This window comes from Sitodiplosis mosellana, unplaced genomic scaffold (assembly GCF_009176505.1).
Source record: "Sitodiplosis mosellana isolate CC-2019 unplaced genomic scaffold, AAFC_SMos_1.0 Smas_scaffold_6226, whole genome shotgun sequence".
Lineage (NCBI taxonomy): Eukaryota > Metazoa > Arthropoda > Insecta > Diptera > Cecidomyiidae > Sitodiplosis > Sitodiplosis mosellana.
Genome location: NW_022601467.1, coordinates 16541162 through 16564598, shown reverse-complemented (window position 1 = coordinate 16564598; position 23437 = coordinate 16541162). Strand labels below are relative to the sequence as shown.

Here is a 23437-nt window from a genome sequence, read left to right as displayed (position 1 = left end):
CGAGTGTGTTGAGTGGAAGAATGAATATTTAAAAAAAAAACGGCATGCAAAACAACAAAACAGATAAAGACGATTTATTATTGGGACCACTTTGAGACAAGTTTTAAATGAAAAACTAAACATGCTCACAATAGGAAATCATATTCTGTTATGATGAAACAACACACACACACACAGAGAAAAAAGTACAATAATGCATTCACTATTAATGACAACATGGAAATATATAGGTCGGACGGATTATACATTGATGATGACGACGACAATGACAACAACGACGACGATGACGATTATAAGTAAAACACCGAAATGAAAAGAGAATGATAGTAGCGTGTGTATATACACAATGCAAAACGGTAAATTTGCCACATATTTGCGGAAAAGAACACGGTGAAGAATTGACGGGAATAAGTCTGAGCATCCGAGAGCACGGCACTATGCCACAATCGAGCAGAAAGTATGAAACAAAAGCAAAAAAAAAACTGCGGCGGGTAGAGGAGAGCGAGGGGAGTGAGAGAGAGAGAGAGAGAGAGGGAAATACCAACAAGTAATCGTTTGTTCCTCTTAATTACGATTATAGAACTTGATGTCTTTCATCTTCGGTTTGCACGCGTTCTGCCATCACTTCTCTCCTCGTCTCGCACGTCATTTTCGTTCGTGCCTTCCTCTTTTGCTGATACTGGTTGCTCTGTTCTCTATCCCCGGTGCACGATGGCATTTTTCCCATTTATTTCGATGCTATGTTTTTTTTTTCTTTGCCATTGCTGCTTCTTCTTCCCCATTCATTTTCTTGTGCCGTGCATTTTTGCTCCAGTCTATATTCGTCTCGTAGCCGTGTTTATGTGTCGCTTTGATGACTTCAATCATCTTATGTCATTTTAAGCGGTTAGGCAATGTCTTTGTATATTCATTACACCAACTTTACAATAATAAAAATAACAAAGAAAGCAGAGAATAAGAAGAAGAAGAAGAAGAAAAGAAAATCGTAACCACGAAGTACACACTAAATTTTACACACAACGGCTTTTGATTATATATATATATATACCATCTTTTCGGTGAGTGCTGCTGTGGCTCGCGAGCTCATTCGTTCATTGTTGTACTTCATTTAGTCGAACTTTTTTTGTTTGTTTCATTCGCTATGCTCTGCATTCTTTTCTTCTATTACAGCCTCACCGAGAGAGACATACATACGTGTATGCAGTTGGGTCTATTAAAGTATATTTCAATTTGCACAACACCACACTACCCCAGTCAATGTTCTAAAAGATTAAGAAATGGCTGTCGCGCTTTCGAAAGAGTCGACGCGACACAGTGGCAGGATGCATATCAATTTAGCTGCTGTTCCACATATTGCAAAAAGGCACACACAATTATCATGTGTGTGCCAGTCCCCTCAATTTTCGACACACAATCAATGGTTGCACTGATTACAAAACGACAATGCAGTGGCATTCCATTCGATTGAGAATTCGGGTACGGATATTTTGATTTGAGAATTTTTCAAAGTATCGTTTCATTGTTCGCAGCACGAACAATATTCAAAGTTGTGATTAGTTTTGGGAAATGAATAGCAAACAAAGAGACAACAAAAAATTGTCACATTTTTTTTTATCGAAATTCAATTGTAAGCATATTGAAAAAGTTGAAAAGTTCATTGGAAACAAAAGACAAAACGGTCCGAAGAATCACTTGGAATGACTAAAATCGGTAGGAAGGAATGACAAAAAAAACGAGTTGAAAGATACTTTGAAAACGATAAATGTACCGTTGTCTGTAGAATTTGTGTATCACATTTTCTTTTCCATTCTGTGTGAGCGTAGTGTGTGTGTGTATGTGTGACTGAGTTTTTCTGTTTATTGGACACCATTTTGTTCTGTGTTTTTTTATTGTTTGGAATGATTTAGAGTTGTGTTTGTCATAACCGTTTGTTTGAATGTTACAATCTAAGCAGTTTTGCTTATGGATTCGAGCAAGAGCGAACCGGAGAGGGAGATGAAGACTCGAATCATTTTCGATACCATTTTTCCACACAGATTCTATAATACTATACTACCATATGCAATAAATATGCAAGTCAACATCAAATGGTAGTTAATAAATGTGAATGTGTTCGGGATCTTCTAATGCTCGAAGCGTGAGACACTAGCATATTTTTCAGTCCGTTTTTCCTTCTGGCTATGTGTTGCATTCACCGCACACAAAAATAATCATCAATGCAACACAACGAAAATACACAAACATGCAGTTTTGATCACGACACAACCAATTCCGAATGAGAAAAATATAAACACAAATCAAATGTACATCTAAGCATCGTTTTATATGTTTGTTGCTGCTGTTGTTATTGGTTTGGCGAAGATTTTGATTTGGTTTGCCGAGGAAGACAGTGCACAATGTTTGCACTTCGAGCATGAGCCAAGAGAGAGAGAGAGAGAGAGAGAGAGAGAGAGAGAGAGAGAGAGAGACTGAGAAACAGAATGAGAGAATGAGCGCACATGCATCCGAGAGCCATAATAGCGACAAAACAAATTAAATCGAACGGATAGTGTGTACCTTTATTAAATACATTGTAATATGACGATGGTGAAAGAAATGCCAAAACATAGCGACAGAGACAGTGACAGAGAATGAGAGAGACGGGCAAAAGGCAGCAGCAACAGCACCATAAGATAATAAAATAAAATCAGACAATTATGGAGCGAACACGAACAGATGTATTTCGAATTGGCCGAGAAGCACAGAGTGCAGGCAACGATGCCCGAAGACCCGCTTCAAAGTAAACAATTTCATAAGAAATATTAGTGTTTTGTGTTCTTTGTTGGAAGTTTTGATTGTGGATATTTGCGCGCTCGCTCGCGCACACAGCACTGACTCATTCCGTTCGACGCAGAGATATTGGCCGAAGATCTCTTTTCTGGCCGATCGGAAAGCAAGCCCAATGAACGTACACGCTCGAAACGATATCGTTCGTGTTGTATGTTGCAATTTTGATGTTTGCGAGACCGAGAGCATATGTGTATAATGTGTTCGAATAAATTGTCTATATTCTCTGGTTTCAAATCCAGTGAGCGAAAGAGCAGTGTCGTTCGTTCAAGCGCTCGCGCTCGCGCTCGCGCTCCAACACACACATACGCTCAAGCCAGCTCGAGCTTAAGTGTAGCAAAGAAGAAAAAAAAACACAAAATATGTATGCTGCTTTCCTCTCTCTTTTCACACACGATAATAGGTTTTCATTGTCATTTTGTGTACTTTGTGCTGACTGTTGTGTTATTTGTATGTGACAAAATGTTATATTTTGCAACCCACATTTTTTTCTCTTCTGCGCGCTGTATCTTGTGCTTCGGTGTACTTTTGCACTAGTTGTTTTTTGCGCTCGGTCGTTGGCTATTCTAGTTAACGATTTGTATTAGATGCGTGTTGTTGTTGTTGTTGTTGTTGCTGATGCTGCCCAGATCAATGCTTTCTTTCGTCAATGTGTTTTTTTCTCTATCTTCTGCCGATGGTTTAATTTTTCTTGTTGTTGTTTTTTTCGGCTTTCGATTCACATAATCGTTCAATCTTTTGCCGTACACCTATGTGTCGAATGAATGGAATAAGCTGAAACGTATGGGTGTATGGCGATGCCGATTCTGGAGCACACATTGAATTGTATGCGAGCAATGAATCTATACACATTCGCTGTGCACTGTGTGCATCCGTACAGCATCAACAAATGTTTCAACGATTGTGGAACAAATGAAATAACAACGACGAAAACAACACAAAAAACCTACATACAAAGACAAGGAACAAACATAATTCTAAACGATCGCTCCGAGAGAAAGAGAGAAGTGCATTGAGCATGTATTTGAGAATGAGTTGTATGCGACGCCTTGCACACATCTCAACTATGATCCTATAAAGCTTCTGCTTTATGCACAATGCACATGCATACGGAACCGATACTATAAATATATTTAACGATTTGAGACTGTACAATGGCATGGAACATTTTCGTTTTGCTTTTTCGGAATACAAAATCAGCTCGCTCTCTCTCTCTCTCTCTCTCTCTCTGCGTATCATGCAGCTAAACAGAATAGAAGATGCCAGTGGAAAAGAAACTCACAAAAACATACTCGTACACACACACTCGAAACGAAAACCGAAAAAGGAATCGAAACAACAAGAAGACACTCTCCAGAGTGTAGGTACATTCTGTGAATGTGCACATCTAGACGAATGAAAACATAACACATAAGTTTAACGATCAGTTCGCTGTGTTTGTGATTGAACGACATTAACAACAACGATGAACGAAGCAAAAGACAGTAAAAACAAAATACAAACCGAACATGTACACACATATAATGTTAGCATATCCATATTGGAGTATGTGTGTGTGTGTGTGTTTTTTCCTTCATTTTCTCGAAATTCCGTTTATATGCGTGTTGTATTGTTTGAAAAATCTTTGAAAGACAGAAAATACAATAATGACGATGGCAGGAATAGCCGTAGAATGGGCTGAATATAAAAAAACGTATCATACAATAGAGGAGAATGAAGAAGAAGAAAAAAACACACCGAGAATAAATTGATCATTGATTCATTTTTTTGGTTTTCTCTTTTGCTCCCTCTTTCCTAAGTCGCGTCGACTACAAAAATCTCAACTGCTCTTCAACTCCGAAAGATAAACACATCTACCGATTCATTACATTTTATCCGACACACAGAAAAATACACCGAAGAACAAAAAAAAAAGAACATAAAGCAAAGCAAACGATTCGAATTAATAAAGAGAAATCACCAGTTAGAACACAGCATACGTTCGTTGAATGAGCAATCATGGCTGATTGAATGAGAGTTTAATAGAAAACGTTTCCGCCGGTGTATTTTCACAATTCGTTCGTGTGTTTTTTTGTTTCGCTCTCTCTCTCTTTCTCTTCGGCTGCACTTTTCCAACTCGTTACTATTAATGATCTAAGTTATAATTTTGATGTGAGTGCGTTTTGATAATTTCAAAGGGCGAACAATGTGTTGCATACAAATAAACCACATATCAAATATGCACACCAGTTTAAATATTTCGCATGAACATTGTGATGCAACCGAGCTCGACTAACAACAATAACTACACTAGAGAAAAAAATAGTACACAGAGGCAGGCCACAAGTATTCTTCGGCTTGAATAAATTGAAAGAAAAGGGAAAAAAAATCACATAGAAGGCCGCCGTCGCCGCCAATGTGTGTTTTTTTTACCTCATTCTCGATCATTTTGGATTTTCCCATTTTGGAAATGTTGTCGGTGTGCACTATGTGTGTGCCTTTTGTATTGTTCGTTAGGAGTGCAACGATTTTTACCTTCATTCCCTCCTCTCTCTCTCTCTTCTGGGTTTGAAAAATTCTCATAATTTTTTCATTCTTAAAATCACTTCGAGGCAATAATGGGCCGATGTGTGCACCACACTCCGACTGTCTATCTCGCATTGTGTGTGCGGAAAGATATTCTTGAAAATTCGAGCATTGTTTGCAGGTCGTAAATAAAACCAACACATGTGGTACCATGGCTGGTACGGTATTTTCTCGACCAATACTCTCTTGAGTCTCCCTTACTCTCTATCTATCAACCCTCAAACCATATCTACCGCATTCACACACAAAAGGAGTGCAGGAATATCATTGGTAACAAAAATTCAGAAAAAAAAACAAAAAAAAAAACCAGAACGAAACGAAACGAAGAAAAAAGAACACCAATTCCATTAGATTATTCGATCTCTCTCCACAGGCAAAGTAATTTGAGGTGTATATTACCGTGCTGATAAACGAATGGTAATGTTTATCTGGTAGCCACCTTCAAGTTGACAGCTTCGGTGTTTATCTGTGATGGAAAACTCAAGAATTCAGAAGGGAGTCGAGGCAAAACAAATAGACAAGCCACTCAATATTTATAGATTACCGTGTTTTATATTCGATTTGACCTTTCAAACAACGATAAAATGTGCGATAGAAAAAATCAAAATATTCGAAAATGCTCTAGCTCACCTCCAATCTGATTCCAAGCAAATGCTAATTTATTGTGCAAGAATGAAAAACGAATCTAAGCGAAATGTTGTGCCATTTAAAATGGGATTGTTGCCATTAGGATTGCCTTTAAAGCATCTAATAAGAGCACACAGCTTCATTTTCTAATGCACCCGTGAACTTAGCATACATTATGCAGCAGCCAGCTAAATGTGCGCGGTGAGCGATATGTTATGATGATAGAGATTAAAGGATCGCGCTACTTCATGTTTTGTCGCGCTGACGATATAAATTGCAAAAGCCAAAAGATTAAAATCAATTTGTGAAAATGTCACGAGTATGAAAGCGAAAAAAAAACTTGGGTTTTGTGTCGCATTGAAAGAGCGAAAGTTTGACGAACGGATAAGAATTGAAATTTTCAAAACCGAATATCAATTGTGTGCAGCGTTGAGCGCGCGAAATTTCGCCGCCATAAACGCATGCAAAAGATGGATAATTTTTTTCCAAAATAAATCCTCCCTAGCGTTTGAATGGAGAGTAAAATAACACCGCATTTAGATTGCAATTTTGATATCAGGCCACAAACTGGACACATATTCAAGTTTACCACATCAATTATTTAGACGAAATCTTTTCGGTTGTTGGGTTTAAGATAAATGCTAAATCCTAAAGTAGCTTATAAGAGCCGAAAGAACAACGGCAGGCGAGCGAGAAAAAAAAACAACGGCACAGCAGAAACCAACACAACACACGTACTATGCGCTCACGAGATAGCGTCGACACAAGAGCGGCAAAGGCATTGGCATCGGCATTACGCGAACAACACACCGACCGACCGTACACAACAACAACAACAACAGCAGCAGCAGCAGCAGCAGCAGGAGGAACATCAATAATAACAAAAACACGGTGCCATCGAATGCACAGTGGAATAGAAGCGCTCCAATATATACGACGGTACGACTATGGCCGTCTCGCTTTCATGTGCGCATTCTGTGTGTTTTGTCGATATAGTGTCGACGGCAAGAGTGAACCGCCGCCGTTGTCGTCGTCGTCGTCGTCGTCGTTGCTTCTCGTTCGCCTGCACACAGCCACAATTTCGGTTCTAACACATAGCCATGCACGTATTCTGTATCGGTCGGGTACACCAAACCAATGCCCGTCGTCTCCTTTTAGTTTTGCTGTTATACTTGAACAGATAAACATTAAAACTTTTATTCTGCCACATTTAGAGCACTGCTTATTGTGAAATTGTTCAGTTTTGTTTCTGTTTTTCTTGTTCATATTATTTTTCGGTATATTGTCTACTCGTCTCTGCGCTGTTTGAAAATTTATATTCCTGTTTGGCCTGTGTAGACCACAGTGTTTATTGTTGAAATATTATATTGACGGCGACAGCGACAACGACGACGACGATACGCGCATTTCTCTACAAGTGTCGATGCTGTCACCGTTTGTTGAGTCCATATTCAATTCATTGCTCTGCTCTGAAATAGTGCGTTGTTGTGAAATAATACGCGACACAAATTGCAGAAAAAAAAACCCTGAACGAAAAAAGAAGGTTGTAGCCACAAGGGGAACCCAGAAGTAGCCAAAGAACACCGCAGCCGGAGAGTACCCAGCCAGAAAATCGAAATCAGCCGAATCATCTTGAAGAGAAATAGCTTCGTGTGTGTGTGTGTGTTGAACTGTACCAGCGCAGCTATTTTGCATTGCATTATTCGCATGCACTGTTTTCGTCAAACTGACAGACGGCGTTTTCTATTGAACCGTAGTACATTTGGATTGAAACGAAAAAGACAACGATTCAATGCTGAACCATTTGAATACCGCGATAAAAATTCGGATAAAAGTGAAACAAATCGATTTGGCGTCAAGTGCAAAGTAGATCGTAGACAAAAGAAGCGACACCGAAAGGGACTCGAATCGAAAGGATTGAAGCCAAAGAGTCGTTCCCTTGCGAAAATCGCACAATACCCAGCACCAGCACCAGCACCACCATCAGCAACAATAGCAGCATTAGCAATTCGGCGACACTCTCAACATTCAAATTTTCGAATTTGTTTGCTCAATCAATTGATAATTGTAAGTAAATTCGATCATTTTATTCTAAATGAAAGAATAGTACGAGTGCAGCGAAAAGAGAGACCAACAGAAAAAGAAAACGAACGAAAAAAAAAACGAAATGAATTGTGCATCGAATCAACAAAGAGCTAGTATACAGAGATACATATTATTTTTCTCTCGCGCGACAAAAAGAGAGCGAAAGCGATTATTGCGCTGCACTGGCGCATACGAGTGCGAGGGAGAGAACCATAACTAAACTCATTCGCTTGTTTTTCTCAATTTGACATTCACCATTTTCGTATTAACAATCCAATATACTACATAGACTCACATAGACGAGCGTAAACGCTCTCTACCACAGACAACGCGATGTGTGATCGGCGCATGTGTAGCACAAATGCCATTTCATATATACACAGCGATTTTTTTTTTGACAGCAGCAATGTGTACAGTAAACTCAGGCACATCGTACACACAAATGCAAAAGATTCTTATGGCCAGAATAAACAAGATCCAGGGAAGAAGAAGAAGAAGAAGAAAACGGCGAATTGGAAAGAAGAAAAATGAAACGAACGAAAACGTCTTTTGTATTCTTTATTTGTTCGCTGTGTGCTTTTTTCTTCTTCTTTTTCGCTTTTTTATATTTATGGCTATGCAACAATTTATATATATATATATATGACTCTGGATATGCTGTGCCATGCCGTGCTCCTCTGTGATACAATACATTGTATGCGATGCGTGAGTGTGTGTGTACCGTGTGCACAACACACAGTGTACACACTTCAAAATCGGATGCATACTCGGTATCACATATTTGGACTATTTGCTGCAGACATTGTAGACGTTACTTCGTCTTCTTTTTTTTGCTTTGCTCGTTCGCATAGCCAGGCGAAACGAGCCAGCCAGAGCCAACGAACGAACGAACGAACGAACAAACGTACGAATGCTTTAAGAACGAAAATATACGTATGTCTTGTTATTCTCTGAATAGTCACTTTACTAAATACAACACACAAAAATAAAATACAAAATACACACCGAGCGAACATGTCGACAAAATAAAAGCGCTAAAGTTAAAGCCGTTCGCTTTTAGTTATTTTTGATTTGTATGTGTTTATTATTAGTATTTTGTTTTTTATTCACTTCTTTTTTTTCTCATTCTCTACGGATCTTTTTTTCTGTTTTGTTTCTGTTATTCTTATTATTGTTGGATGGTTTTTCGTGTCTTAATGTTTTTTTTTATATTCCTCTTCGTTCTATGTTTCTTTCTTTGGATGATTTTTTTTTCTTCTCTATGCATTTTTTTCTACGCTTGTTCGTTCGTTTGTTTTCATCGCTTCAATTCTTCGTACAGATCCATTTTATAAGCAAGAAGGAACAAAAAAAAAACTGTGAAATTCTCAATGGTGAACCCCATAACATCTTTTTGCTCGATGATCCTTTGTACTCTGTATATTCCACGCTCGCCGATTCATGCACATTTATTCATTCCTTTTATATAAATATATATTTGTTTTTCTTTTTCTGCTGTTGTCTCGTCCGATTTCTTCGTTTTCCTCGTTTTCATTACGAATGCACTCGATGTGAAATCAACACAAAACTCTGATGATATCGAAATGTTAGCTATGTTCTCTCTTCATTGTGTTTTATTTTTCTTTTTCTTTCGATCTTTTCTCTTTGTTTATACGGAATCTGCAGCAGCGAATCATATCGTTATTGAAAAAAGCCTACAATTCGCATACGATCGCGAAGTGCGTGATCTTATCACCCAATCATACACAGCCAATATGGATTTGGTCATAAAAAACGACGGCAGCGCATTGAATTTCTTCCCAAATTATCAGCAAATTGGTGCAATAGCTTCGAATTTCATTCAGGACAACATTAATTATGTGAAACTGAATCCGGCAGACTCATATCAGAATCGGCATATTGCAGCCGCGGCCGCTGCAGCTGCTGCAGCAACAAATGTACCAACCAATGTTATACCGAACAATACGGTTGTGCATCAAGCGCCGCAATCAAATTTACTCGGTACGACAACAAATGTCATTACCGTTGCCCAGCATCACAAATGCAATATATGCGAGAAGACGTTTGTCGATGACAATCGCCTAATGATTCACATGAAACGACATTCCGACAAAAAGCCAACGTCCTTCGAGTGCACCATTTGCTTCAAGCTATTTTCACAGGCAGGCAACTTGAAAACTCACTATCGAATACATACAAACGAAAAACCATACACATGTGATCTTTGCACGAAGGATTTTCGACAGCTGAGTGGTTTGAAAGCACATCAACGCACTCACCTCGATTTTCGGCCATACAAATGCACCACATGCACACAGGAATTTCATCAGTCGAGCGCACTTCGAGCCCATAAATGCCCTAACAAAGTCGAACCAACCACATCTGATGGTTCAGACGTACAGGATATGATGGCCTATAAAATGCTACAACGTTTACCCGGCGCTGAGAAAACACTGAAAAAAACCAAATCAAAACGGCAACCAATCGACGAACAGAATCCAAATCGCGTCGTTAAAATCGAATACAATCCAGAGGATGGTAATTTATCATTCAATTGCGATCGTTGCAGTCGGAAATTCAAGCGACGAGATCATTTAGACATTCATATGCTCATCCATACGAATACGGCACAATTCTTTGAGTGTACCATGTGCGACAAGAAATTTGTGCAGCTTGGTAATTTGAAAACTCACTTGCGCGTTCATTCGGGCGAAAAACCATACCAATGTTCGTACTGTGACAAGGGATTTCGTCAGCTGAGTGGTTTGATCACACACGAGCGCATCCACAGTGACGAAAAACCGTTTCAATGCTCTGCGTGTGATCGACGTTTTCGTCAATTGTCCGGTTTGAATTCGCACATATCCCATTGCAAGCAACTCCTGAAAAATTTCTAAACGACATCGTCGTCCGGCCGGCCGCACCATGTAAACGATCACCAGTGTTGCGTTCACAATGCAAGAAAATAATCAAAAAAACAAGAAATGAAACCGATTGAAAATCATATATACAAGAAAAGAGAATGACTAATACAGGTTAGGATGCGAAGTATCTGAATCAAATTCATTATTTTGCAGCTATGTTAGGAAAAGTGCTATTAGAATGCCCCCGCCAATAAGATAGTTAAGAAGCAAGCGAGTGGCAGCCATGAATGTGAAAACAATTGTTGAAAGTCTAAGTGAAATGAAGAAACGAATAAACACTTTGTTAGAATCGATGGAGTCACACGGTGACCATTCACCATGTGTGAGGCCATTAATGATGATGAACCATAGAAAGTGCACGGTTGATACCAAGACCATTAACATGCATCTGAAAGCGAAGAAAAAAATACGTTTTCTTTAAATTTATATATATACAAAAGACGTGAATATTTTCTTTACACTTTTCTATTAGTTGTTAATCACTTCAATATTTTATTTGATTGAATCGAAATTTCTTTTTTTTTTACTTTATTTTACAAATGATCAAGAATATTGGAATTGCGCAACGATTTTTTTTGGATACGAAAAACAAGTAGAGTTAATAGAGTTAAGCTCAAATTGGATGAAAACTGGGAAGAAACAATAAGGATAGGAAAGTGAGACGAATGCGTTGATTAGAGTTTTATCAAATGGAAACAAAGAGAGAAAAAAAAAACATTTGAAAGTGATATATAAGTTGGTTTTATAGTTATACCATTTATGATTTTTTTTTTAAAGAAGTTCAACTACATATACTTTAGGTTTCATTTTCATCGTCAAGATTTTTCATTGTCATTTTTTTTGTACTGAATTTAAATACTCGATAATGGAAGAATTGGAGAATGCTCGATATCAGAGGGCATATTTTAGATACACTTTTTTTCAAGCCATTGAAATTTTCTCTTCAGCAAAGGAAAGAAAAAAGCAAATAATTACAATTCTGTTTTGTTCAATCCCATTTAACCGGCAAAAGAAACATAAATATGAGACTATTGTATGTGTTTTAGTAGAAAAAAAAAATATTATGTAGAGAGCGATTGAAGAGGACTCCACAAAACTGAAGAAAAAAACACGGGAAAAGTTCGGCTCAAGAAGAAGCAATCTTCAGAACTCGAAAAAATATGAAGTAACCGAAACAATATCTGCTCTTCCGCGCGTCCTCAGATTGCATAGTACTTAAGTCTATCCAGTGTACTGTATACCCGAACAGAAAGAAAGATCGAATTTGGTATGGAAAAATGTTTCAAAAACAAAATTGCTATTCAACTCCAAAGTAGCTACGTTTAATCGATTTTTTCTTTCTTTATAAGTACTTCCAAATTTGTCGATCAAATTTGCACGATAACCGAAAGAAAAATAATCGATTTCAATGTGAGCAACAAGAAAATTGCAATAAAACAGGAGTAGTTGAAGGAGAGAAAAAGTAATAGACATGGTCATAAATGTTTGTTGGCAACAATGCTATACAGTGCTCTAGTTTAAACTTTTTACTATTTCTCCAGAAAAAGAAAACACAATGTATTTCATACTAAACATACACCACATAACATGAACTATTTGCATAAGACTTAGGTGCCAGCAGAAGTGATTAAACATAATTTCTCATTGTAGTTTGAATAGTGTCATCGCGAAAGCTAAAAACTGTTGCTACTCACTCAGAATAGCTACATCACAAAATCAGCTAAAAGTTGTACAAATTGCAAAATAAATAGATTCTATGTTGATCAGAACGGTGAAGAGAGAGAGAAAGAAAGAAAGAGAGAGAGAGAGAGAGCGAGAGAGAGAGAGAGCGGGAGGCCAGTTGTTGTTATGCGCGTGTAAAGTAGAAGAAAAGAATGAAGAAAAAAAAGAACAAGAGCAGAGTAACCGTTTTGCGATGATTTTCGTCAAACGGAAACTCACATCTAAGCACCTAATATTGCATGTATACAATTCATACATTATATTAAAGCATCTAGGAGATATAGTCGTATGGTATATAGTCGCAACACAGACCGTAAAGAAAACACTAGGCAAAACCAGAACTTAGAATATGTGAAATCCACAGCAATCAGACATAGATGGTTCTTGCACCATGCAACGGAGAGAAAGAGAGATGGAGAGAGTTTGAATATTAAATGCATTGCACAATGTAAGCAACCACAAAATCCAATTTGGAAAATATTATGACAGAGATTTGAGCAACGGACACTGCACGTCTTCGCTCCCTCCTCTCTCTCTCTCTCTCTCTCTCTCTCTCTTTCTCTCTCTCTCTCTCTCTCTCTCTCTCTCTCTCTCTTTCTCCCCTTGTGTGTGCAAGAGTAACAGCAAATTGACGACATTGCATTACGATGTCGAATCCATGCCATAAGTTTCGTAAATCAAATTGAGCGAAACAATTGTAAATTGTTCGATGATGGATGCATGAAAACGCAAACTCAAAACTCACAAATCGAACGGTCTGCTCTTCGATAAAAGCCAATTTCAGCCATCGTTACAGAAACAATACAATAACAAATAGAACATCCAGCATCTTTTACAAAATCTAAACTGAATTATAAAAAGCTATTTTAATTTTAAAACAAAACTATAAGCATAAGTGTTCTAATAAAATGAAATCTTAAACTACATTAATTGCATTTGGTGTTTGGTTTTTTGGCATTTGCATCGAGTTTCAAGTTTTCACATCATTCAATTCTCTTTTTTTTATTCTCGCATTTCTTTTGACACAATGCACAAATGATTTGTTAAATATTTTGCTCTTGCGTTCTCTCAATATACACAATATTATTTGTGCAAATACAAAAAAAAAATCAAAGACACTCGTTGAATGGATGAAAGAACTTGTGCTGGGATTATGGAGTATCGTCTTTTGCATTTGGAGCGTAGCATTTATGTTTATATGTATATACGTACGTAAAACAGCAAATGGGTTTTACATTTTCGAGCACTGTGTTGTTTTCTTCTTCTTCTTCTTCTTCTTATGAATAGCAGCGCTTATTCATGGAACGATTTTCCATGTTGTCTATATTTTATGATAGAAATTTTTTCTGTCGATTCGAGTAATAGGGACTTTAATGGTGTATAGCATATATATATATTCCGTTTGAAATGGTTTCAATTCAGTTAGTCAGTATCCCTTAACGACTCTTTCACTCGGTACTCTTCAGCTCTCATGTATATGTATATATCGACAGTCCTCTTGAACGATCATCACCCGGAGTGTTGTTCAATATTTAAATCATTTACTCAATCACATTTTCCAATTTCTCGGTAAATGCACTAGAAGAACTTTGGAGATGGATATTTCTCGACAAAGTGCCCTACAGACGATGCATTAAGATAGAAGAAGCACGATGAGAAGAGCACAAACACACAAAATAGTGAAGAGGGCATCGGAAAGAACACAGCAAAAGAGAGCGAGAGAACAAGATATAAGGTGCACACGATCTTAAATGCATGAATGTGCAGATATTCAATACGTCGACCAAAGCACCAATGAAACAGAAGAAGAAAAACGAAATGCAAAAAAAAGAAGAAGAAAGAATCCGTCCAAATCAGCGAATGATGAAACAAGAAAGAAGCGAACAAATTAAGTAAACAAGCGCGTACTAGCGTTTCTATGATATGCATGCCATGGTGAGCCCAACAAGAGATGCAATGTACCTTCATCTAACTTTGTCCATTCCGAATTTGCACTTATTCTCATTTACGTAATGTGCCGTGGTCCTACTTTAAATGTATTTGGACAGTATTGATTTTCTTTCTGTGTGCACTAAAGCGACCAAAAGCTGCAAAAAGACGACAAAGAAGGAAAAAAAGCGAGCGAATAATAATGGCAAGAAAAAAAGCCAAACGAAATTGGCCGTAATAGTTAATGCAAAATGTACATCTAAACTCAAACGGAGGTGATGAGTGTGCAAAACGCGAGATTCTGCACGAATTACTTTGGTAGACGATGCATCGCAGCAATGAATTCTACTTCTTCTTCTTCTTCTTCTTGGCCGTTTTGTTTTCTTTCTTCCTTTCTGTTTTGTGTTCACCAATATTTTTCCCGTTCATCTTCGTTTTGTGATGAAATTTCGCCGATGTTCGTGCGCACTTTGCCTCTCGGTAGTCAATTCAGAAAGAGTCTGCGTATCTGTGTGCATATTTTTATTTTGAACATTTAGATAAAAACCGGTTATTGGGCTCTCTTTGCACACGAAAATAAAAAGAAAATAAATAAAACTACAACAACAACAGCGCCGAACAGAAACAACCATGAAAATGAATAATAATAACAACAACAACAAGGCATTACGGAAAAAGGAGCAGGAATCAAATGATGATGGTAATTTCATTGATGCTATATACCAATTTTGAGTTGAATTTCTTGGAATTATTTCTCTGCACCTTATGGATGATTGTTATTGTTTCTTTTCGTCGTCTTCTTCAAGAATGCCAGACAAAATCCATACATCTTATCATTATAGCTTATCCTTCTAGACAAACACACAAGGCAATATTACTACGTTGGCTGTCAGCCGAACCTCACGCGCCGTTGGCATAACCATAAAATTATTTGCAGTACAAAACTATACTACTAACGTGAATTGAATTGCAACGATCGAATTACTCTGTTTTTAATCTGTGCCAAAAAAAAAATATGGCAAGCAGGCGATATGGAGCTTTACCTTCCACAGGCGCAAGTACAACAATAACAACAATAAAGAATATATGTCGTGGTTATTTATATAAAAGTCGCCATGTTCTTCAAAATATCCTTATAAATTAGTCACAGCATGTGAATCGTGGTGATGAATGATGTCTTGTAATAAAAACGGCTCAATAAAACTGGGCGAATTTGCATCGTGTCACATACACACATTTCAACGTATTCATCGTTTTTGTCGTTGGCAAGGTTTGTATGACATACACACACACACACACACTCACACTTCAAACGAAATATCAAATCATAAATTTAACCGAAACGAAACGAAACTGAAAAAAAACTCTGCCCAAAAATTCCGAGACAATCGTTTCGTTTATGTTCATTGGAGCTAATATTAAAAACGATAATAAAATGAAAATATTTTCAGTCTCATGCGATTTTAATCTCTCACTCTGTGTCTCACTCAAGAACGGAATGAGAAAAAAAATCCCAACCGTCATCGTATATAGATGAAGAATGAGAAAAATTAGCAACGATCAACGAAATAGTAAACGCAAGCAGAAATGAAGAGAGCGACCAAGCGAGCGCGTAGCAAAGGAGAGAAAAAAAAGAGTTGCGTGCAAAAGAAGCATTCAAATGAAATCTTTTAAATGAATCACTTGGGCACTAAGCGAAAATTATAGTTTTTTTCCTTCTCGGTGTGTTTGGTTTGGTTTCGATTCTCTTGTCTTTTGGCATCGACTATTTTTCTGGAATGTTTAGTGATGCTTGATATTCATTCTTTGGAACAAGCGAATTTCGGTGTAATACTTCGCATTGTATGACAAGTTCAAGACTTTCGCGGTCGATGATTGTATTCAATTTGTGTGTATGTGTGTGTGTCGGCTTCTGTTTCGATTTTTGCGGCCAAAAAGAACGCACGCATTCGATCTCTATTCATATGAATCGGCCAATGTGCACATTGTAAACCTCTCAATGGCCAATACACAAAAGCGAAATTTGTTTGGATTTTCGTTCAATTCCCATTTTTATCACGACGATGGATCGATTGTGTCTGCATGTTTAACATTGGAACAAAGTGATTTTCGGCAATAAGACGAAAGCAAAATAAAAAGAGAATGTAAAATATGTCAACGCCAATGCAGACACACACTCACATACAAACACACACAACAGGGCAGAAAACGCCGCTTTTTTTCGTTGCATGAATATTGAAATGGAAGAGGCAAAGAGGCGGATGAAAAAAAAGAAGAAGAACAAAAATTGTTTTTTTTTTGCTCAGGCAAATCAGTCGATGATTGAAATTTCGAGTGCTATGTGAGCAAAGGCTAACAAGCGGTAAAAAGTTACCAACGTACGCTGATCTGAAAAGCCAATGAAAAAGAAAGCGACAACACAAGAAAACTTTCAACTTGTTTTTTTTGTCGTTCGTCTCATAGACGATTACAATTTGCTTTGCGTCACAACCTAGATTTAAATGCAGAGAAATACCGGCAACAGCAATAGCATCATCGCAGCAGCAGCAGCAGCGGTCGAAAGGAAGAAAGCTATCAGAAGAGAAGGAAATTGATTGCGAACTTTTGCATAAAATCCGAAAGAAAATGTATGCTGAAACACAACAACGTCCTATTCTTGTTTCAGGAACGAACACAAAGAAAAAATGATTCACTTTTTTCTGGTGCCCATTTTTTTGTCTTTAGTCGTTTGTTGTTGAACACGAGAAGAGAGAGAGAGAGAGAGAGAGAGAGAGAGAGAGAGCACCCAGGAAAAAAATTGAAATTGTGTCCGTATATTAGTTACTTTTTCCTCGTTGCATTGTGTGCAGCAGAAAGGAAAAAAACAAGGCCAAAAGCATTTTCAGCTTACGCTCTTTGTCTCTCTCACCGTGGTGAACACATGCATATGAAGCAGCGAAGCTTGATATTGCCGTTGCTCATGCAATTACGTTTACTCTGTACACATTATATGCATGCATCACACGAAAACTGTGTGCACTTTGTGTAAAAGGAGAGCGAGAGCGCTCCACAAACGTCCCACTGCACACATTTGTGTGCGTCGACCCCTTTGGCAGAATACATGAAAATCGCATTGAGCTATTACCTTCGCAACAATATCCCACAAAGGCTCCAATATTTACATTTTTGCTCATTTCAGTTTTTCGATGTTTGTTTAGTTGATTCGTCGTGTTTTTTGCTCCTCGTTCCATCTCAGCTGCTGCTGGTGTTGTTGCTGCTGGTGTTGTTCTCGTTTTTCGTTTACTTTCCGCCAAAAAATCTTTGGCTTGGATTAGTCACGCCAAGTGCAAGGAATAAATGAAAAATTAAGAGGTTTTATGCTGTTTGCTGTTCCATGCACTTTACCTGTTTGGTTCAGCTTCGGTTTTCTTCTTCATCATCAGATTTATGTATTTCGCTTTTCGGAGCTTGTAAAATGCATTATACCAAGGCAAACATATTGCAATGAAGTTTTGTTATGGAAGCCGGAGATCAGTCGATACATGCACCACAATATGAAAACAGATTAGAGAGGAAAAAATTCATCGTCGAAAGAATCAGCTTTTGCAAAACACAAAAGATGCACACGTGGATGCGGAGAGAGAGAAAGAGAGAGAGAGAGAGAGAGAGAGAGAGAGAGAGAGAGAGAGAGAGAGCGAAAAGCGTGAGTTGCAATTTCAAAATAACGAGAGAAGAAGAGACTCATCGTATCGAAAGCGACCAAGTTTTTTTTCTTCGCCATATCATATGTGAATGAGGAGCCGGAAAACTTGTATAGTAAGTACATAAGAACAACGACATTCGATCGCATTATAACAGAAAGTAAACAGAAAAACTTGAAGCGAAAAAAATAGACACACCGACCGAATGAGACAGAGCGCACACAAAAACTGAACCGAATATTGAGCTCAGGTCCTTTTCACATTTGCTGACTTTTAACTCTGTGGTTCAATTCGTTGTGCTAAGCGTAAGAATTTTTGCACTCGTTCCAGTAAATTTTAAACGCAATTCATCCAACACAGATCGCTTACCGATGGCTCTTCATATCTTTCGCTCTGTCTCTCTGTCCTTCAGTGAACCAACTTTGTGGCACATTTCGTTTATTACTTTGTTACCGCATTTACCGTGAACGTTTCATTATGTCTGTTTTGTGGATGTGCCCGCTTTTTTCTCCATTCATCCTGATTTGCTCGTGTTCCGCAATCGGAATTGTACGACTACAATTCATTTACGTTCAGTTTGATCGTATACAAGTGAGAGTTATAAACAGGCAGAGACAAACAAAACGAAAATAAATAAAATAGCTTACAAACCGCTCATTTTTTCTTCTTGTTTCGGTGTGTTTTTCGATTTGTCCCTTATCCCTGGGTGTGTGTGTGTTTTTTTTCTCCATCGCATAAAGTCCAACTTCCAACCAAAAGCGGATGTACTATATTGAAATGCATAAATGTGTGCTGAAAATTCACTGAACACTGACTTTTCCATATATCTACTATTCGATTAAAGTAAAAAGAATGAGCAAAACAACAGAGCAAAGAAAAAATAAACTGACAAAGCGGAAAAGTCTTTGGAAGATTTCCATTTATACCGGGCGAAAAAAAAAAATATGCCGTGCACATTTTCGGAGTAAATATTTAAAGGAAGAGTTCTAAAGGAAAAACACGCACAAGCAAACAAACAAGTCAACATTTTTTTTTGTGTTTGTATTTGTTTGGTTAACGATTTGCTAGACTACAAAGGTACATTTATCATGATTTTGCTTCTTGTTGCCTACAAAGTCTACCAAAAGTCAATGAATTTCGTTGCTTTTATATGGGAAAGGGAGGATTTAGGCACGCGATGATGCAAATCAAGACTTGTTTTTCAATATCCAACCATCAGATACAGTTGGAATAAGAGCTAAAAGTTGCTGTTGATTCGATTACAGTGTACGATTCGAAGATCAAACTAAAAGCGTATACACACACAGAGAGAAACTCGGTGAGTCAGGGAGATGAGACATACGTTGCGCTAAAGGACTTCGATGCAGATAAAATCTGAATTTTCATAAGCATTCTTGAAGGAGTCCCAAACTGAATCTTCGTCGTTTAAGCGCTATCATAAATGTAAAGGAACAGTGCATTTTACGTAGTGTTCAGTGCGGATGTGATCACCTTTAGGCGCAGAATAATTGGTCTTCATACGAGTACCACTTTATTCCATGGAGTAGATATTAATGGAATGAACATTGAGCAATGAGCTTGCATTGGAACGCACATGCAATGTAAACAGTGTGGGAACAGGAAAAAAGGGGAAAAGAACGAAGATTGACGTGTGTGTGCTCATTTCCAGACATCATTAGATGAACTCTCTTTTCTCTCTATCTCTCTCTCTCTTTCTCTCTCTCTCTCTCTCTGTCGCTGTTGAGCGACTAAACAAAATCCCATTTCGAAAAATCAAGTGTCAGAGTATCTAAAATGTTGCACACATTTTAATAAACATTAAACCGGAGAGCGAGAGAACAAGCAAGAACAACACGATGGAGAATTGTATGATCTACGGATTTCGTCATGTGCACAGTCAGTCATACTCATATATGCACACAAATATTGTGCATTGTGGAATCAGTTGCGGCAAAAGATTGCGATATACATTGTATACGTACATATCTAGATAGCTATTCAAGCTCCGTATGATGCCTGCCGCTTTTTTTTAATGCTCTTAACCTTTGACATTGCAAAGAGCATTTCACACATATGCATGCCAAAACGGCAAACCAACAAAGTATAATTCATAAAGTGAAGAACATACATAAATAATGAAACATTATTACATTATGATAATATTAAGTACTGGAACCTTGATTGCACAAAGGTCTTCAATTGTACAATCTATAAACGGTATATATGCACAGCAAAGCAACTGAAAACAATGTTAAAAGGCTCATGCCATGTTCACATATCAACATTGTACTGTGTGAGGCGGCAAATCACGGGGAAAATCGTTTTAATATTGCAAAAAAGCCAACGATATGTGTCGTATATAGAAATTGTTTTGCGCTAGCAGTGTCGTGCTTCGTCTAAACGAGGACAGGCAACACGATGAAACGAAAGATTATGAATGCAAAATTGTCTATTTTGAAGATCAACGAATTCGTTGATTTTCGACGTGTTTACGATTTACCGAGTACATATCTGCTGCTTCTGCTTCTTCTTCTTCTTCTTCTTTTTTGCCGTCTGAAAATAGGCGAAGTTGAATGCGCTGCATATGAACTTTATTAACATTTTATTCCAGGTAGAAAATAAAAACTTGTTTTCACATCGTCGTGAAGAAGAAGAAGAAGAAAAAAATAAACAAACACATACACCGAGCAACGAAACCTTTTCTACATTGCCTGTTTGGTGTGTGTCGTTTTCTTGTCTCTTCCATTTCTTCTCTCCAAATCACATTCTACTTAAAACGGCACCAGTTCCTTTTGTGTGTTATTCGTGACTTGTTCGGTATAGAAATGGAGTTGATTAAAAGTAAAACATTGTTACGGTCATTGTACGAAGATCCCTTGTCTCGTAAATTTTGGTCATGGCAACATCGACATCTAGAGAACGGGAGAGAGAGAGAGAGAGAGAGAGAGAGAGATGCACTACTCGGTTGTGTGTGCGGATGTCAAAGAACAAACAATTTCAACAATGAACATTTTGAGCGCCCATGAAATAAAAAATATTATGATAATAAACCGATTAGAATATGAAATATTCAAGGCAGCGAGTGAAAGGACCATTTTAATATTTTCAACAGTTCCATTTTCCAAATTCTTTTTACTTCTTCTTTTTTCTGTTTCTGTGTCGATTCATGTCGGCCAAGAAAATGTCGACAAACGCTTTTATTCCAAACATCGAGTGATTTGTTTGCCTCGGATCCACCAAAAATCAATGTGAAAATACACACTCACACAATAAAAGTAAAGACATTTAATAGAAATACGCTACACAAAAGAAACGGATTTGGATGAAAGGAAATCACAAAAGTGAATATACGTGTAGAAATCATGTCGAAATACATATAACAATTTCTGATTGTACGTTTCATCGTCTACGTATGCGTTTTTTTGTTGTTGTTGTTGCTCTCGTGCTCTTTCTCTGTCTTGTATTCATTTCTTCTTTTTCGCTCAGCATTGAAGATGCTCTGAATTGGAGCTGAGCTGCTGGGGCAAACATCATAAATCATCTTTGAGAATATTTATAGAAATTCTTCACCTTTTGGATCAAATGGATCCAAGTGTATTGAATTTCATGACGCACAAAACTACATACAACCGAAAATACAATAAAAGACCTAGACAGCGTTGAATGAACGAGTGAGAGAGATAGAGAGGGATAGAGAGAGAGAAGAAACGCGCCAGAGAAAAATGAACGAAATTCATAGCAAACAGATCAGCCCATCATCATTGGGCTTCATTGTATTTTTCGATGCGTACTTTTTTTCGCTTCTCCACATTCATTCGATGAAATTGATTTACTTTTTAGCTTGATGGAACATCTATTCAGAATTTCAAAAAGAAACCCAGGAAAAGAAAAACAACAAAATAGAAAGAGAATAAATGAATTGCGCACTCATATTCTGGATTAGCTCACCTTGTCTATCTCTCTCCATTTGATTATTATTACCAGTAAATCTAATGATCTCACTAGCATATGTGTAGCCGAATAATTTAGATGCCATTTGGGTTTACGTAATACAAATCCATCAATTTAATTTTTGTTTTTTCATTAGGGCATATTTGGAAATGATTCGCCGTTTCATTGAATCGGGTCGGTCGGTCGGTCGGTCGGTCGGTCGGCACGAAAATTTCTATTATATACCTCAGTGTGGCAATGACTTGCCTTCACGATTACCGGCCACAAATCCAGTTCCTGATTAGGTCTATTGCGTTCATTAAACGATTAAAGAGATTTAGTTGGCACGCAATCACAGCATCCATCAATACATGCAAAAAGAATATTAGATCCATAGGTATGAAAAACGTGCGTACAGAAGCATACCATCCACATTCATTTCGCCCATATTCGGTACAATTGCCGCTTATGAAAAAAAAACCACAGCAGCTCACCTTTATTATTATACACGTTATCAACACAAACGCCGAGCACGGCGAATGCGATGTTAGAGAGAGAGAGAGAGATCCAATGCAGAAAAAAAGTATGGAAAAAAAGAATGTGATTTGTGTAAAAGCGTGTTATTATGATTCCATAAACATTATTTAATATAAACAATGGAACATAATTCATTTCAGCATCCGAAGCATTTCTATTTTGAAACCGCGTACATCATATCGCTTTTCCTCTGGGTTCTGATTCTATTCAGTGGGGTTTCAAGAGAATATACTAATGAAATTAATGATTATCCACACACACACACATACACACACACACACACACACACACACACACACACACACACACACACAGCGAATAAGACAATAGGACGAAACAGAGAAAGACACCAAGAGAGAAAGAGAGAGAAAATCATTGAAATTTTTACACTTGAACACAGAGCGTATACCACAACGCACACACACACACACATTTTGTCGAATCTCTTAATCCCAATCATTTGCGTTTGGTGAATATTCGAAATCAAAATTATGAGATATGCTCGGGTAAAATCGGTTCAATTCACATATACTTTGCATACATTTTGTCTCGCGGATAGATAGTAAAATCCCAGTATGATGGAATACACAATTCGAATAATCTTCGACGAAT

General features: G+C 37.6%; 2 protein-coding genes across 2 annotated transcripts in view; both read left to right on the top strand.

Annotated features, from left to right (window-relative positions):
• LOC129578247 (dual specificity protein kinase splA) overlaps nt 1–23437 on the top strand; it is a 117247-nt gene that overhangs the window by 9703 nt on the left and 84107 nt on the right. The gene's annotated exons all lie outside the window — the stretch shown is intronic.
• Nucleotides 6693–13679, top strand: LOC129578248 (oocyte zinc finger protein XlCOF28-like). The gene is made up of 2 exons (XM_055466518.1): nt 6693–8085; nt 9769–13679. Exon 2 carries the CDS (start codon nt 9858–9860, stop codon nt 10998–11000), a length of 1143 nt encoding a protein of 380 aa, XP_055322493.1. The 5' UTR covers nt 6693–8085; nt 9769–9857; the 3' UTR covers nt 11001–13679.

Coding starts and splice junctions, on each gene's coding strand:
- LOC129578248 (XM_055466518.1), top strand. CDS start 9,858: ATGGATTTGGTCATAAAAAACGACGGCAGCGCATTGAATTTCTTCCCA.